General features: G+C 41.6%; 1 protein-coding gene across 5 annotated transcripts in view; it reads left to right on the forward strand.

Moving 5' to 3' along the window:
* LOC133167809 (ryanodine receptor 1-like) overlaps positions 1-14,658 on the forward strand; it is a 33,501-nt gene extending 18,843 nt beyond the window's left edge. For 2 of the 5 annotated variants that reach the window (XM_061298768.1, XM_061298771.1), the window contains 33 exons: positions 1,669-1,839; positions 1,917-1,976; positions 2,049-2,183; positions 2,261-2,373; positions 2,448-2,544; positions 2,622-2,731; positions 2,811-2,862; positions 2,937-3,011; positions 4,646-4,745; positions 4,809-4,888; positions 4,961-5,037; positions 5,105-5,178; positions 6,650-6,730; positions 6,809-6,897; positions 6,991-7,119; positions 7,203-7,307; positions 9,368-9,449; positions 9,518-10,833; positions 10,901-10,983; positions 11,179-11,335; positions 11,464-11,550; positions 11,623-11,892; positions 11,971-12,101; positions 12,175-12,217; positions 12,288-12,421; positions 12,501-12,561; positions 12,738-12,884; positions 12,987-13,121; positions 13,193-13,349; positions 13,764-13,828; positions 13,913-14,013; positions 14,095-14,146; positions 14,260-14,658. In XM_061298768.1, the coding sequence (XP_061154752.1) occupies positions 1,669-1,839; positions 1,917-1,976; positions 2,049-2,183; positions 2,261-2,373; positions 2,448-2,544; positions 2,622-2,731; positions 2,811-2,862; positions 2,937-3,011; positions 4,646-4,745; positions 4,809-4,888; positions 4,961-5,037; positions 5,105-5,178; positions 6,650-6,730; positions 6,809-6,897; positions 6,991-7,119; positions 7,203-7,307; positions 9,368-9,449; positions 9,518-10,833; positions 10,901-10,983; positions 11,179-11,335; positions 11,464-11,550; positions 11,623-11,892; positions 11,971-12,101; positions 12,175-12,217; positions 12,288-12,421; positions 12,501-12,561; positions 12,738-12,884; positions 12,987-13,121; positions 13,193-13,349; positions 13,764-13,828; positions 13,913-14,013; positions 14,095-14,146; positions 14,260-14,355 (4,665 nt within the window). In that variant the 3' untranslated portion in view covers positions 14,356-14,658. Of the gene's footprint in view, positions 1-1,668; positions 1,840-1,916; positions 1,977-2,048; positions 2,184-2,260; positions 2,374-2,447; positions 2,545-2,621; positions 2,732-2,810; positions 2,863-2,936; positions 3,030-4,645; positions 4,746-4,808; positions 4,889-4,960; positions 5,038-5,104; positions 5,179-6,186; positions 6,205-6,649; positions 6,731-6,808; positions 6,898-6,990; positions 7,120-7,202; positions 7,308-9,367; positions 9,450-9,517; positions 10,834-10,900; positions 10,984-11,178; positions 11,336-11,463; positions 11,551-11,622; positions 11,893-11,970; positions 12,102-12,174; positions 12,218-12,287; positions 12,422-12,500; positions 12,562-12,737; positions 12,885-12,986; positions 13,122-13,192; positions 13,350-13,763; positions 13,829-13,912; positions 14,014-14,094; positions 14,147-14,259 lie in introns of all 5 variants that reach the window. The other 3 variants (XM_061298767.1, XM_061298770.1, XM_061298769.1) reach the window with 3 other exon arrangements.
* The last annotated feature ends 3,053 nt before the right edge of the window (positions 14,659-17,711 follow it).

The following is a 17,711-nucleotide window of genomic DNA, read 5'->3' on the forward strand; positions in this document are numbered from 1 at the left end:
ATTTAAAACCATCTTCATCTTGCCAAGGTAAACAAAACACACTATCCATTCCGTTTTCTCAGCTCGTAAGACACGAAGGATCACACCGGACATCAGGGCAGAGCCTTGCCCAGTCCTGCCAGTGTGCGAGGGGGGGGAGTCCGGGGGCGCTTGATGAAAGTACTCAGCTGTAGACTTGGGCTCATGGCACTGAACTTTGCACTAAGCCCACGCTGGCAGTGAGAGCACAGTGCCATCATGCTGTCAGTTTGCTCTCTGTTAATCATAGTCCAACTTGGAATCTTGTAGAATGTCTCGTTTCCTTTCCTAGCTGGCGGGTTGACCTGTAGCTTGTGTACTGCTGCTTTCTACCACTAGAAGATGATAGTAGACTTGTCTTGGAGGGGTTGTCAAGGACATACAAAAAATGAATTGGGTTTGTAACTGAACAGCATTTCCATTGTGTGTGTGAACTAATCTTGAATTCTGTCCTTGACGGCCCTTCTTACTTCTCTGTGCTCTTTCTTCTCTCCTACCTGGAAAAGCCATGGAGCCTCATGGTTTATATTCCTTCAAAATGCTCAAGTATGTAAAACCCACTAACACATCTGAGGCTTAACATGACCTATCAGTCGCTAAAGCTTTGGGGTTGCCATGTTAGAATGTGCTCCAAATGATTTTAACCAATACATTAATTCACACTTAATGTCTAAATTTTTTACCCGGAACGCTTTGCAGCCTGTTCCCATAACATATGACACTGGCACAGAACTTAATCATTCATATAAATATGTCGAGCCCTTTCAAAAATTCTGCCTTTACGAGGATAGTTTAGTTTTGGTTTGATTGACACTGTCAACAATTGCATCGTTTCCAAAAGTGCACTGTTCCTTCATTAGGTACAAAAGTAACGCAAAGTATGAGAAAGTCTTTTCATAAAACAATTTCTTAGTATAGTTTGAAACAAAGATGATGGTAGATGCACCGTAGTTTTAAACTCAATTATAATTGGGCACCACTAAGGCTTTAGAATTCAAATTCCAAAATGTTTCTTTACACATTAGCAAATATGTATTTACTCATTGTTATTTAGCTTGAGCATGACTAAAATAAAGCAATAAAATTGCTGTTCATGCTAGTTAACGTCCAATACATAACCCAATAAAATCATATTTTCTCCTCCTCTCATGAATGAAGAGCATTCATCTAAAGGCCTGAACATGACAACAGGAAAGGAGTGCAGGAGGCAAGCACGGGGACCAGCTCTGTCCTATAAACAGTCTGCAACTAATTCATTAATTTCATTGTGTTTTGATCTGAAGCGGCTAACGTTTAATAGCTTCACTTTCTTCCATACGAATCATCTTGCTCAAGACTTGAAGAATGGTTTTCACTGCACGCTTTTTCAACCCATTTGTATAAAACTCCTTTAACGCGCACACCAGCGAGGCCCTCACGTTGCCCCCCCATGGACACTTCCACCACACCCTCTACTTACCAGCTCAAAGAATTTTTTTTCTACACATTTACACCTTCATAACTATCTCCAGGGTTCAAACTAAAGAAGATGCTGATCTTTGAACGCTATTCAGCAGGACCGTGATTATCGCTCGGTCTTTGGTCAACTCTAAAGTTTTGGTTGTGGCACGTTATGAGATGCTGTGAATACTTGCTTGTGCTTTGTGTCAGGGCGGAGGCTCGGATGCCGAGCGTACCAAGAAGAAAAAACGTGGGGACCGCTACTCAGTGCAGACTTCGCTCATTGTGGCCGCTTTAAAGAAGATGCTCCCCATCGGTCTCAACATGTGCTCTCCTGCCGACCAGGAGCTCGTCAGCTTGGCTAAGATTCGATATTCTTTGGTACTACAATGAGATATGATCACACAACCAGCTTTGAAAAAAATAAATAAAATGGTGTTATTTTTTTTATTGCACAGAGAGATACTGACGAAGAAGTTCGAGAGTTCCTGCAGAATAATCTCCACCTGCAGGGGAAGGTCTCATCCCACGCATGTTTTAATGTTCAACACTCAAGGAGGTTTTCTAAATAGTGATGTCGTTGCGCGTAGGTGGACAATCCATCCATGCGCTGGCAGATGGCGCTTTATAAGGAAATGGCAGGAAAAGCAGAGGATGCTGATGCGGCAGAGAAAGTGGTCAAGAGGGTACAGGAGGTCTCCGCTGTCCTCTACCACCTCGAAGTGGTGAGCAATTTCTTCCTGGCACTAATTTCTGTGGGAACATCTGATTTGCTTCATGTCCACATTTGTTTCTTCTATAGACGGAGCACCCGTTTAAATCCAAGAAGATGGTGTGGCATAAATTGTTGTCCAAGCAGAGACGCCGGGCTGTTGTAGCTTGCTTCAGGATGACGCCGTTATACAACATCCCGAGGTCTTCAAGTTTTGCTACCTCTGTGCAATCTAATGTGATTCAATCGCCACACCTCACGTGTTTTGTCATCGCAGGCACAGAGCTTCCAACATGTTCCTTGAGGGTTACAAGCGCAACTGGCTTCACACCGAGGGTTACGCATTTGAAGACAGAATGATAGATGACTTGTCTGTGAGTGCCAGCTCATTTTGACGGGAATTTTTTTTTTCTGTCCGTTTACTCAGCTGTCATCTCTCTGTGTGTTTCAGAAAGCAATGGAGCAAGAAGAAGGAGATGAAGAAGAGGAGAAAGAAACCAAGCCGGATCCCCTCCACCAACTTATTCTGCATTTCAGTCGCACGGCTCTCACCGAAAAGAGGTTTCAGCAGTGGAATGTGGTTCAAACATGTCAAAACATGCCAACACTTATTTTCTTCTGGTGTCTTCCCTTCTTTCAGTAAATTAGACACAGATCATCTTTATATGGCATATGCAGATATTATGGCAAAAGTGAGTCCTTATAGAGAAGGTGATTTAAATAGTGTTGAATCCAATTGACTTTTTTTTCCTCTCTCTTCTTGTAGAGTTGCCATATTGATGAGGAAGAAGAAGGAGGAGAGGAAATGGTGGAAGAGGCTGAAGATGAGATGTCCTTTGAGGTGCGACAGTCAGAACTGGTAATGGGCGGCGAAGGGCTGGGGACCAGGAACACAACCGAGCGGTAGCTCTCGACGCATCGAGTGCTCTCATCTTCACGACGTCATTTCACCACCACCACCACCACCGTCCCTCTGTTCTCTCTCTCTCCTCTCTCTCTCTCTCTCTCTCTCTCTCTCTCTCTCTCTCTCTCTCTCTCTCTCTCTCTCTCTCTCTCTCTCTCTCTCTCTCTCTCTCTCTCTCTCTCTCTCTCTCTCTCTCTCTCTCTCTCTCTCTCTCTCTCTCTCTCTCTCTCTCTCTCTCTCTCTCTCTCTCTCTCTCTCTCTCTCTCTCTCTCTCTCTCTCTCTCTCTCTCTCTCTCTCTCTCTCTCTCTCTCTCTCTCTCTCTCTCTCTCCCTCCCTCCCTCCCTCGTTTGTTTGTTGTACTTCATTCATTTTGATCTGCTTTGGTAGGAAATAATGACAAATCCACCAAGCCAGATGTTTGCAAAGCAAGAACATTTTGTATGAGCTATTCAATCTGGCTTGGCTCTAATTAGATATAATCCAATTGAATCTCAATTTAACACCAATCTAACGATACTTATGAAAATGACCTCATCTAAATGACACAATGTCAAATCAGCACTAGGAAGCAAAGTTTTTTGCTGGCTCATTCTTCTCTCTGTCGCTCTTTTCTTTTCCCCATGACTTCATGTAATGACCTCCACCTTCCTAACCTCCATCTTTGCTAACCGAATGCTGCTGATCAGTGTCTCCCCCCCACTTCCCCACTTACATAGCCTACTGACAGACTACAGTGCAGAAGTGTTTGAAGAGCTAAAACATTCACGCACATAGCCAAGACGGGCGAGATCGTCGTCAGGTACGCGACGGATGGACGGAGGCGAAAAGCGAGTACAGCGTGACACATAACGGGTAAAGCGCGGTTAGGCATACGTGGGTGGCGGGAGGTTGGGTTGGTTGCCGTGCCATGCGGGGGAGCTTTAGGATGCTCCACCTTGATTTGTGATGTGGCTGAAGAGAGGAATGTCTCTTCTGATTCAGAGATATTAATTCAATGGCCATTTTTGATATTTCAATGACATTCTTCAGAATGCAAGTGGACCGAACCATTTTTTTCTAAAAATTCTATTCCTCCACCCACCCAAAAAAAACAACTCGAGTTTACCTGATTATTCCAAACAAAGGCACATCACTAAAAGCCAAGGAAATATCTCCGACACAGAGGGATTGCAGCTCTTGTCGACGCTGTTGGGATAAAAAAGCTGCAAGCTTTGTGGCTGCCATTGCTGCCTGTAGTCTAACGCTTGCGCCAGCCAGCAAACGTGAACAAGTAGTGTTGTGACTCCACCACTAATCAAGTGAGCTGAGAGAACATGTGTGAAAGAATCAGAACAATATCTTGAACAGCCATTCTAATTTCATTTCACTTAAATTTAGATCACATAGGGGCTTGAATGAAAGAATGTGAGTTGTTGCAAGAATCTAAATGGATAGAATGAATTTGAACTCCGTGATTGATTATATGGAAATTTGAAGGCCCCGCTCTGAACAATAAACTATTTCTATCCATTTACATTCCAAATGTGCAATTCTTCCAAGTGGCGCATATTCATCATGTTGTCGGCTACAGGAGAAAGAAATGGAGAAACAAAGACTGCTTTACCAGCAGTCCAGGCTTCACAATCGTGGAGCCGCAGAGATGGTCCTGCAGATGATCAGCGCCTGCAAAGGTGGACCTCCTCTGCCCGTCCCTTGTTAATTCACAATGCTTACCTCATGATTTGCCCGTATAGGCGAGACAGGCCCGATGGTGTCTACAACCCTCAAATTGGGTATCTCCATTCTTAATGGTGGAAATAGTGAGGTTCAACGGGTAAGCTCTTCGTTACATTCAACATCACCTCATTGAATTCATTCAAATCTGCACTTTTTGCTCGTTCCCTAGAAAATGCTGGAGTACCTGAGGGATAAAAAAGACGTTGGCTTCTTTTTGAGTGTCCAAGCCTTGATGCAAACATGCAGGTTTGAATGCAAATCATTTTTCATCAGTGTGCAGATTGTAGGCATACTTTGCTCATATTGTCCACAGTGTCCTGGATCTGAATGCTTTTGAGAGGCAGAACAAAGCTGAGGGCCTGGGCATGGTCTCAGAGGAGGGCAGCAGTAAGTCTCCTTCTCCTCCTAATTGCATTTTTGTCAAGGAGGCAAATCTCCATGAAGAATATACTGTCTAAAAAATTGACAGCAGAATTATGCACCGTAGTGTTGTGTGGAGGGATGGAAACAGATGTAGTACATGCCCATGGCATGAGCCATGAAGAACAACTGGACTTTCTAATGAGATCTGATACAGCGTGTTTTAAAAAAAAAAAAAAAAAGAAGGAAAATCTGCCTTTATAAAGCTAATATTCACTTTTTGGTTGTAAGTGCAAGAGAATTTTTTTTTTTTTTTGCACAAAGGAAAAGTGTTTATCTCCCTAATGGTACGCCCATTTGATCATCTTTGGATGCCAAATTTAATTTGAAATGTATCTGCAAATCTTCAAATCCATGAAAAAAAATGAAAGAAAAAAAGCAATGGCCAATAATCAAACACTGCTAGTTAGATATTCAATCTACTCATGTTATTTCCCAATGAGGCTGAATTCTGACTTACATAACATGCTTAGTCGCATAAAAAAAAAAGAAAAAATATCCAGCAAGCGTCTCAGTCGAAGCCCCATTCAAATGATGCACAAGTTTACACCGCAGGTTAAGCCCGTAATCATCTTACATCAATCCTGTGCACATGATTATTTTTTTTCATATAAGGACATTGTAATATCTGTGCAACTCCATCAAACCATATCAAAAAAACAACACACATGGACATCATGTGGCATTCAATTTACCGAATCTTCGTTAATTGAATGATTTGTTACCTAACCTAAAAGAAAATATCATTAATACTTGAATAAGTGTTAATGAATTCAATATTTTTGGGGTTGTTTTGTCATAGTTTTTCTGCTAGTCCTCACCTGCAGTTGACTTCTCATCAAATCATGGGATTTGATTTCGAAATGTCGTGGGATTGTTGTTGATCTCCCTCCTCCTCATCTCCACATTGATCCTCTCTCCCTATCCCCACCATCACTGCCGCCTCTCCCCTGTCCGTCCTTTCATGGTCCTCAGAGTTGAGCGCAGATCGGGGTAAATCATCGTTTCTCCATCGACCCCACCCCCCTTCTCCCTCACACTGCATTAGAGATGATTGAATGGATGTCACTCATGTTTACAGCTTGCACCCTTCTGTGTTCATGCTAACATCTGGTTGAGTTTGTGTAGCATTTGTTCTGCGGGTGACACCTAACTACATCTTGGTACGGGTTCTCATGACAGCTTCGTAGGATTTTGTGCAGAACCAAAGCGGGCTTTTAAAGCTGGTGTACAAATGATCCGATATTGCGATACAGTTTCTAAATGATGGCAACATTTCTTACAATTCAATGATATCAATGACAATTTCCTACCAAGTGAGAACTCGTTTCATCACAAGTAGCACATTGTCAATCACTTTTTTGGTTCAAACCACATTCTTAGCTTGCCGTACATTCCAGGCAAAGCTCAACTTCAAAATATCCTTTCTCTGATTTAGATGAGAAGGTCATGGCAGATGATGAGTTCACCTGTGACCTCTTCCGCTTCTTGCAGCTGTTGTGCGAAGGTCACAATAACGGTGAGCGTGGGAAATATTCCTTTGTTATTATTACAGCATTGTGAGGTGTTATTAAAATAACCCGCATCCTGTTTGCAGACTTTCAGAACTACTTAAGGACACAAATAGGAAGCACAACAACTATTAACATCATCATCTGTACAGTCGATTACCTGCTCAGACTCCAGGTTTCAAAATATAAAATATGGTTTTTTATGTTTAAACCAAGATATTTCATGAGATGTCATTATTATGTCTTCTTTTTTTTTATCTCTGTGAAGGAATCAATTAGTGACTTCTATTGGTACTACTCTGGCAAGGATATCATTGATGAGCCAGGAAAGAAGAATTTCTCCAAAGCAATGACAGTCGCCAAACAGATTTTTAACAGTCTAACTGAATATATTCAGGTTAAACCAAAAAAGAAAACTAATTCGCAACCTTTTTTTTTCTTCTTGCCTCATTTGTTTAAAGTGAAGCTTTCTCTCATCAGGGCCCGTGCACAGGTAACCAGCAGTCCCTGGCCCACAGCAGGCTGTGGGACGCCATCGTGGGCTTCCTCCACGTCTTTGCTCACATGATGATGAAATTGGCTCAGGTATGCTCTTGTCACTTTTTTGGCTTTATGACATACTTGCTCTTAGTAGGAATGAAGGTTGCTCACCTTTTTTCTGATCGATGCCAGTATGAGTACCCAAGATGCATCTTGGAATTCTGCCTGTAATGTTTATGATCCAATGTTTCTCAATGTTCTCCTTTTAGCAAATCCAGTATTTCTTATCTAGCTCTTGGATAATATCTCATTATTTTTGTCAAGTGTACTTAATGTTGTGCCCATAAGTACCTCGATCATATGGCAGGATGGTGTGTCACGTGTTCTGTGTGCTGCTAGTGGTTGTTTGCTAGGCTAGAGCTTTCCAAGTACGACAAACCCAAGCTCGGCAGATGTCTGTATGACTAAATGTAGATTAAAATGAGTAGTTAGTACTTGTTCAAGAATAAATAATAAAATCAATGATGGCTGTACGTATTGCATTTAACTGCTTAAGTGTCAGCATCTTGTTGTGCATGCAGCTCACTGTCACACTCTCATGGATGTCAAAGGGTCACTTGAATACAACCATTGCAGCCATTGTTGATGTTATTAATTAAACAAACAGGATTTTATTTTATTTTAATTGAGCGTATTTACATATTTTCAGATTAAAACCTAAAAAAGGATTATCCATCATGTTCCTATGTTTCTTTTTTTTTTGCAATTGCAAATAAGGGCTTCATGAAAATTTGCACTTATTTTCAAAAGAGATGCACTTTCTTTCATTTTCACTTAGATTGCATCATCCACCAATAGTTTCTTAACTCTCATTCAGATTTTTTTTACGTGACTTCAAGAACAAGATGACTCTGCACTCCTGTGTTTTGCAGTCCATTATTTGATGTGCTGAAAATGTTCATCATACGTATTTTCTAACCTTTAAATTCAACCAGTAATTCAAGTAGCAACAATGATGTTAGGAATTAAACTGTACATTGCTACGATTGTTGTTCCAACTATAATTCAAAATATATACTATATATATTTTATATTTATATAAATATATACATATATATTTATTTATTTTTTCCATGCGCTATATATATATATATATATATATATAATTATTATTTTATTTTTATTTATTTTTTTGAACTTTTTTTTCCATGCACTAGAATGTTTTACTTGCTTAAAAACTGAATCTTTTAATTGGTTATTTATATCGTCTTCTACATGTAAAGTATGTATTCACTTTTTATATCATAATGTGTTTTATTTTGCCGCATCAGTTTCACCTCTCTGACTGTTTCTTTTTTTTTAATACACCTGCTTTGTAAAAAAGGATCTTTGTGGAATTTTAAGATTTTAATACAATTAAGCACCATTCATTAGAACTATCGCTTTTCCCTCCAATTATAAATGGATCACCTGCAGAACGCATGTTGCACTGCAGATCATAAAGTCTTGAGTGGTGGTTGACGGACATTCCTGAAAAGTTTTCAAGAACCACCACACAAGACTAAATCAGTCCCAATGACGCACTTTTCTAGACAAATGTGGCATTCACCAACGTATGTTTTCTTAGGAACACAACAGAGAATACGTAACATACACTGAGGTTTGTCATGATTGTAAACAAATAATTGCTTGTTGCATTTTCTGTGATTCGTATAACAATTTAGGACAACAAAGCAGGCGATTTCAAACCTCCCCGAGAAAATGACTGACTTTTAACCACCACTCTTCCAGTCTACGTTTTTAATACATTTTATTCTTCTGCTGTTGTAAGACACCTTTTAATGAAATATTCGCTCGGTGTGTGTTCACAATTTAACAAGCATTTATGTCGTCATTGGACGCGTCTGGATTAACCTGCTGGACAATGCTTTTTATTTGTGCTGTGATGTTGTGGCGTCTTCTTTGACTTTAACTCCACTTGAGTGCGGCAAATATTTGTACTCCTTTAGCAATGGGGCACTTTTATCGTCAGATAATTCTTCATAATAACTGTGGAGGATTTCTACCTTTTGATTTTGCTTCTCCCTTCCTAGTGGCTGCATCTCCTTCCGTAATTCTCACTAATGTGTTAGAAAAAGATGTAGACTGTTTTTGTATGATTGCAGGATTCGAGCCAGATTGGTCTGCTAAAGGAGCTTCTGGACCTACAGAAAGACATGGTGGTCATGTTGCTTTCGCTCTTGGAGGGTAAATAGTACTTTTTTTGTCAGGTTGGTCATGCATTTGTCATATCTTTGTTTTATTGGGTCACTCAGGGAACGTGGTGAATGGCACCATTGCCCGTCAGATGGTGGACATGCTTGTGGAGTCATCCAGCAACGTGGAGATGATCTTAAAGTTCTTTGACATGTTCCTCAAACTGAAAGACATTGTGGCTTCCGACGCCTTCCAAGATTACATCACAGACCCTCGGGGTCTTATCTCCAAGAAGGACTTCCAGAAGGCCATGGACAGTCAGAAGCAGTACACACCTTCCGAGATCCAGTTCCTTCTGGCTTGCTCGGAGGCGGATGAAAACGATATGATCAACTACGAGGAATATGCCAGTCGCTTCCAGGAGCCCGCCAAGGACATCGGGTTCAACATCGCCGTGCTCCTCACCAACCTGTCTGAGCACGTTCCCCATGACACCCGGTTGCAGAACTTCCTGGAACAAGCCGAGAGCGTGCTGAATTACTTCCGCCCCTTCCTGGGCCGGATCGAGATCATGGGCGCCAGTCGCAAGATTGAGCGCATCTACTTTGAGATCAGCGAGGTCAACCGCAGACAGTGGGAGATGCCTCAGGTCCGAGAGTCCAAGCGGCAGTTCATCTTTGACGTCGTCAACGAGGGCGGAGAGTCAGAGAAGATGGAGATGTTTGTCAACTTCTGCGAGGACACCATCTTTGAGATGAATATCGCCTCGCAGATTTCTGAGCAGGAAGAAGAGAAAGGTGAGGATGAGGAGGAGGGAGAGGAACAAGCGGGGGAGGGAGGCACAGGAGCAGCTGTCGGAGCGGGAGAAGAGGAGGCTAATGGCGAGGAGGCACCGCCGGAGTCCAGCTCGGCCTTTGTGGACTTCATCAACAGCGTGTTGAGCTTCTTCAACATTTTCACCTTCCGTAATCTCCGCCGGCAATATCGCCGAGTGAGGAAGATGACCTTGAAAGAAATTGTGGTGGGCCTATCCACCTTCTTCTGGACCATCCTCATGAGCATCCTGCACTTCATCTACAACGTGTGCAAAGGTTTCTTTATGATCGTCTGGCACGCCCTGTTCGGAGGCGGTTTAGTGGAGGGAGCTAAAAATATCACGGTGACAGAGATTTTGGCCAGCATGCCGGATCCGACGCAAGATGACGTGCACGGCGATGGACCGGGGGAACCCGGAGTAGGAGAGGAGCAGGACACGGGCGGGATTACCGACACTGGAGAAACCGGTAGTGGGGATGAGGAAGAGGAGGATACCCAGGAGAAGGAAGGAGGAAGGATTCCTGGTATCGATGCCCCTGGCGGTCTTGGTGACATGGGGGTCGAGGCCCCGGTTGAGCCGCCAACCCCTGAAGGAACGCCCATAACAAAGAGGAAAATGGTTAGTTGGTGCTTTTATCAATGAATGCTCTGGAAAGATTTGTGACTAGTCTTGTCTTCTTTCACAGCAGCCAGAAGAAGCCGATGGCAGCCAGAAGCCTCCAGAACCGGCGCCTGTTGAGGAAGCCCCCCCAGAACCAGAGAAGGCCGAGTATAGTGTTACATTTCATTGTCTCCACACCTCCATGAAAATTAATCACTCTATTTAAATTGGACCCCATTTTATATCCCATTTGTGTTTGTATCACACTACACAACAAGGAAATGCTAACAAATTTAAAGAAATGGATGATGGGAATGTAAAAAAAATGGATGATGGAAATAATCACAGTTCTGTGTTTTTAAGTGTTGAAATTGGAGAGAAAGCAGAGAAAGAACCTGAGAGTCGTGCCAAAGTAGATGACGAACCCAAGAAATCTGCTGTGAAAAAAGAGAAGAAGCCCAAGAAAGGAGGGGGATTCCAAATCTGGACCGAGCTGGAAACACAGAGGAATAAATTCATGGTGATTTTTTAATTTTTTATCATTGATAGGCGCGTCTTCATTATTTCATCATATTGATTGATGTATTGTTCTGTTTTGGTGTGGAAAATGGATGGATGGCTAATTCATCTTTTCTCTCTCCTTCATAGAACTACCTTTCCAGAAACTTCTACAACCTGCGATTTCTGGCTCTCTTCCTCGCTTTCGCATTGAACTTCATTCTGCTCTTCTACAAAGTGAGCTTATTAACGATTCAGATGATTTTTTTTTCCTTAAAAAGTTGTAGATATAATAACTGCCTGGTGCAGGTGTCTGAAAGCCCGCCGGAAGACGAAGACATGGAGGGATCCGGTCTGGCGGAGGGAAGTGGGTTCTTCGAAGGCTCCGGTCTATTTGACGGTTCTGGAGATGAAGGCGACGGATCTGGAATGAGCGACGGGGATGAGGATGAGGAAGACGTGCCACTGTATTTCTATTTAGAGGAGAGCACCGGCTACATGCAGCCTACATTGTCCTTCCTCGCCATTCTGCACACCGTCATCTCCTTCATCTGCATTATTGGCTACAACTGCCTCAAAGTAGGCGCAACTTAGCTGCTGTCTTCGATTTGATGCCACGGAATGATTCTATTTTTGCTTTTTTGCTTTCCATTTCAGATTCCACTGGTGATTTTCAAACGGGAAAAGGAACTTGCAAGAAAGTTGGAGTTTGACGGGCTCTACATTACGGAGCAGCCGGAGGATGAAGACATCAAGGGCCAGTGGGATCGATTGGTTCTAAATACGCCGTATGTTGGGAAACACAAATATAGATTCATATCTTAAATGATCAAGCACTCATTTTTCTTGCTCTTCTTACAGCTCTTTCCCAAACAACTATTGGGATAAGTTTGTCAAACGAAAGGTGAGTTGATTTGCTTTGCTGTTAAAATGCACGTGTGAACTTGTTGTGAGACTTTAATGTGTGTCTGCAGGTTTTGGATAAATACGGAGACATTTATGGACGGGAAAGAATCGCTGAACTTCTGGGTGTCGACTTAGCGTCATTGGATGTGAGTCAGCAGCACGAAAAGAAACAAGAGGGATCGGACAACTCAACATTTGCATGGTGGGCAAATGAGATAAGATACTTCCGATGATACAAGTAATTATGACGATGTGCTTTAATTGTGTATTTGTCTTTTCAGGGTGACTGCCGTTGACGCCAAGTACCAGATTTGGAAGTTTGGTGTTGTGTTCACAGACGGCGTAAGCACATTGATTTTTTTTTTAACTTTCAGGTCATCCTTTTTATCTGTGCTTTATTTTTTTTTCAGTTGAGCAAACTCAATAACTTTATTTCATTGCTTTTATTGAAGATGCCCAAGCATCAAAATTCCATGTTGAAATCTATCTGGGTAACCCAAAGCTCTTTTTTCCCCCAGACTTTCCTTTACTTGTGTTGGTACCTGATTATGTCCCTGCTTGGCCACTACAACAACTTCTTCTTCGCTTGCCATCTGCTGGACATCGCCATGGGTGTCAAGACCCTCCGCACCATTCTTTCCTCAGTGACACATAATGGAAAACAGGCGAGTGACAATAAAAATATTTTCTCCACTTTGTTTACCAGTCGAGTGTTTGAAGCCATCTGCAGTATTTTGGCGCTAAGTGGGCTCCTTATGTTCTTCTAGCTGATGATGACAGTGGGCCTGTTGGCGGTGGTGGTGTACCTCTACACGGTGGTGGCCTTCAACTTTTTCCGCAAATTTTACAACAAGAGCGAAGATGAGGACGAACCCGATATGAAATGTGACGACATGATGACCGTGAGTTTCTCGTGGAGCTACGACCAACAGTACTCCTCAGACATGTGTAAATATTTGTTTTTTTCCTCCAGTGCTACCTGTTCCACATGTATGTGGGCGTACGCGCTGGCGGAGGTATCGGAGATGAGATTGAGGATCCCGCCGGAGACGAATATGAGTTATACCGAGTGGTTTTTGACATCACTTTCTTCTTCTTTGTCATCGTCATCCTGCTGGCTATCATCCAGGGTAAGACAAAGTACCGCTTAACCTACCGAACAACACATTAGGTACACTTTGAAAGAACTCAAACCGGCTGCACCTTTTAACTTAATAAACACATCGTTCAACAAATACGTAGCTGATAGTGTCACTCAAAATTTTTATTTATTTATTTATTTATTTATTTATTTATTTATTTATTTATTTATTTATTTATTTATTTATTTATTTATTTATTTATTTATTTATTTATTTATTTATTTATTTATTTATTTATTCATTCATTCATTCATTTATTTATTTATTTATTTATTTATGCATTTATATATTTATATATTTATGTATTTATTTATTTTTTATCATGTTTTTAAAGAAAAAAAAATTATCTAGTTAATATTTTGTACATATAATGACAAATATTTGTGTGCACATTTGCTGCAGGTTTGATTATTGATGCATTCGGAGAGCTCAGAGATCAACAAGAGCAGGTTAAAGAAGACATGGAAGTATGTTCATGAACTATTATGACTCCTTTATGGTAATTATTGGTACCATATGTAACTTAACTACTTTTTGTTGTTGATGTACAGACTAAATGCTTCATATGCGGCATTGGGAGTGATTACTTTGATACAACACCACATGGATTCGAGACTCACACACTGGATGAGCACAACCTGGCCAATTACATGTGAGTGTCGGGTGTGTGGACTCTGTGCTGTGTGTGAATATTTACATACGTGCAATGAAGAAGCATTTAAATCCCTTCCAGGTTCTTCTTAATGTACCTTATCAACAAAGATGAGACCGAGCACACTGGACAGGTGAGCATTATTCCTTTCTTTTTTTACTTTTATGATATTGTTCTATTTTTAGCCTATTTCGCAACCGGCATCAATTTATATTCTAATCCTCAACTCTTTCTTTAATATGTTAGGAATCTTATGTGTGGAAAATGTACCAAGAGCGATGCTGGGACTTCTTCCCTGCCGGAGACTGTTTCCGAAAGCAATATGAAGATCAGCTGTCTTAGTGTTGAAGTACAAAACTTTTTATTTTTGTGGATTATTCTGACATTAAAATGTCACACCATTCATTAGAACCCCAAAAATGACATGTGTGTGAAATTACTATTTATTTTTTAAAACCACACATCAAGTTCAGATAGTATTTATTGACTTGAATATGCATTTGTTTTCTTTGTAGCTGTAGAATATTGAATTCTTCTCAAATGGTGATCAATGAATTGTTGTGATCTGTTGTTGAGATGCGGCTTGATGTATCTGCATCTCATCTGCACTAGCACGATCACATCAGAATAAAAATAGCACTTTTTCATGTGTTTCTTTTCATCATCATTACGAGTGATGTCAATGGCTCAGCAGCGGGTGGCTTTGGATGAGAAACCAGCCGAAGAGGCTTTAGTGTTTTGAGCCTCTCTAGCCTAAAACGGAACTGTAATTACATCATCACAACACTGTACAGAAGCACGCTCACCAGCCGCACGGTCAGCTAAAATTTACTGAGATCCAATACAAGAGCTCCATTGAGGTCTGATGTTGGGTTTGCGAAAGTGTATCAGAAAGGCTTGAGGTCTGGGCTCTGGTTCTGCCACACCAGACTCATCCAAGTAAAACTTTAAGGACCTTGATATGTGTGCGTTAGGTCACAGTTATGCTGCTATTGAAGAGCGTCTTTTACTCTGATACTCTTTTGCGTGCCGATCCGACCTCTTCTGATGGAAAAGCGGCGCAACGTCCCATCTGAATGAGGATTAAGGCATTAAACCTCACATTGAGCCTCATGTGCTTTTCACCCATCCCATCCTGTCCTATCATTCAGTCGGTCGTATTCGCCTGCTGTCAACATGAGCGTCTCCGGGATCCATCAAGGAACACTCAGGATGTACAGTGAGTCCAAGTATTGATTTGTACATTTTCGGGTCATTGTGGTTCATTCTAGTGATACCTTTGCAAATTCTCGATGATGATTTGTTCATGTGTAAATACTGTACACTGCATCTTGTATGCTTATATTTTTCTGATTCTTCTAATCAAGAAAATGAGTCGCTACTTGTCATTTGTGCTTACAAATAGAATGCGTGCTTAAATGTCACTTTTATGTTTTGGCGCAACGGACGTGTCTAGATTACACTGTGTGTTTTAATCAGCCACTTTCTTTTATTTAATTAAGCACATGTTTTTTCCTGTACGTTTGGTGCATAGCCAGATGTTAGGGTGTGATTTTGATGGAAGCACGCTCTTATTTTTATGGTCTGATTGGTGCAGTGAGTTCATCCGCCAAACATCTGACAGCCTCTAATCTGTTGACAGTGTGTTCACGCTGTAATCCAGCCCGCTCCTCATGTTCCCGTCAATAATGGCAGCAAGATTTACTGAGCCCAGGCACATATTTTATATTTAATCAATTTTTTTTTACATCACCATGTCACAAATAGCATAGAGCAGAAATAGCGATGATCTGGTCTTGCACAAACATTTGCTGATTTAGCAGTTAAAAACTAAGCGATTCTGTTTCATGAATGATAATCTCAGATACATGATGTGGAGAAACTGTGATCTGACTTTTTCTTTTTTTTAACCTCTCCAAGGTGGATTTCTTTTCAAACAATGGAAGAAGAGGTTCCTGCTCCTGACAGCTGAAGGCAGCCTCCTTGTGTGTCACCATGCTTCAGCACCACCTGACCAGTTGGTCCTCCTGCAAAGCAGCTGCGAGGCCATCGTGGAGGGCAAAGAGATACTCGACCTCCCAAAGCTGCCCGCCGGAGGGAGCCGAGATTGCTGCTTCGCTCTCATTTTGACCCAAAATAAATACCTGCTGCTTTTGACCGACACTCCTGCTGACTGCAGGTCTGATGGCCGACCTCTCACTGCTACTTTAATGTTTTTATTAATAATGAAACTTCTAAGTAATTGACATCTTTAAAGAACTGCAGTTTTTACTTTGTAAGGCAAACAAATGTTTACAAAGAGAACGTAGATGGTGATATTATCCTATCGTCACGCATATACTCTCATTCTATTCACTCCCAATTTTGACATCACCATGACTTGAGATGTAAGAAGACAACTAACTTGTTTTGTTTTGCAGTCAATGGTTAAATGTCCTGAAAAAGGTGAAACAGGTGAGTCAAATTTTTACAGTAAGAGTCCCAATACTATTTTACCATGTTATTTTATTTAAATAGTTCCAGTGCACAATCTATTTATTTCAAAGCACTTTATACATTGAGCAGGTCAAGAAACACTTTCATATAACGATACAGAAGTAGACTTTCGTCCCAAATTTGGAAATTTAAACCCTTCGTTTCTTTTCCCGCAGAGTGTCTCGTCACCTCTCGGTCTTTGCAAGCGACATCAGGTGCCACCTCTCTGCATAGCTCAAAAAGACTTTGTCCCGGAGCAGATCCAGGAGAAAGATCCACCGACTCCGCCAGTCAGCAATGGAGAGGCTCTTTCCCCAGGGCCTCTGAGCAGCTCCCCAAAAGATAAAGGTCAGCTTGACCACTCCTCTCTATGATGTTGAATTGTATTTATTTTCACTTCACAAGGACGTTAGAGTTTCCCGCTTTTGGAAACAGGCAGAAGCTCTCCACGTACAAAGTATTACAAAGGAGGGGCCCACTCGGTGAGCTGCCTGCGTCATGGCACCATCAACAACGCCCAGGCCATGAGGGCCGTGTACCTGCTGATGGGAGGGGCAGCCGCTTCCTCTGCTATGGGCTATTTAGGCGCCTGCTCACCCTCCAGCTTGGACGCCAAAGGAGCCGACCTGTCCATCAACTCAGACTTCTCAGATATCGGGGGACCGGCGGGGGTGTACCACACAGACAGCCCCGCCATCACCTCCCCTCATTTCAACAGCTTTGACTTTGAAATGGCAGACGCTGACTTTAATGCTTTTGACTGTGGCGGTTTTACGTTTTGACAAGCTCCTGCTTGCTGTTGAATGATGCTGGGTGAAGACAGAGTAGAAATAAACCAGAAATAAGAGGGGGGAAAAAAGTGCAAATATGTGAAAAGTAATCTTGATTATAATATTATAGTATTTCGTACTCTGTTACAAAGAATGTTACAGCATCATGTCATGCTGCATGCTACTCACGATACTCGTAGCATTATAATATTTGACGCAGTAACATCGAGTTCTAGCAGCACACAGAGGTGCACAATTCTGCCTCACTAGTAACTGCTGTAAAAGGATTTTAACTTTACCATACTCACAATGACAACATGTGCCGTAAGAAAAAAGAGTTTGTGCATAACCTTGTGTTATATAATTGTATCAAAGGTCACAAATTTTAAATGGTATTAGTTGGAACTGTCATCTCCCATGCCCATGGATTGCTTACACTGTTGTAGCCTTGTT

Source organism: Syngnathus typhle, linkage group LG15, assembly GCF_033458585.1.
Source record: "Syngnathus typhle isolate RoL2023-S1 ecotype Sweden linkage group LG15, RoL_Styp_1.0, whole genome shotgun sequence".
Classification (NCBI taxonomy): Eukaryota; Metazoa; Chordata; class Actinopteri; order Syngnathiformes; family Syngnathidae; genus Syngnathus; species Syngnathus typhle.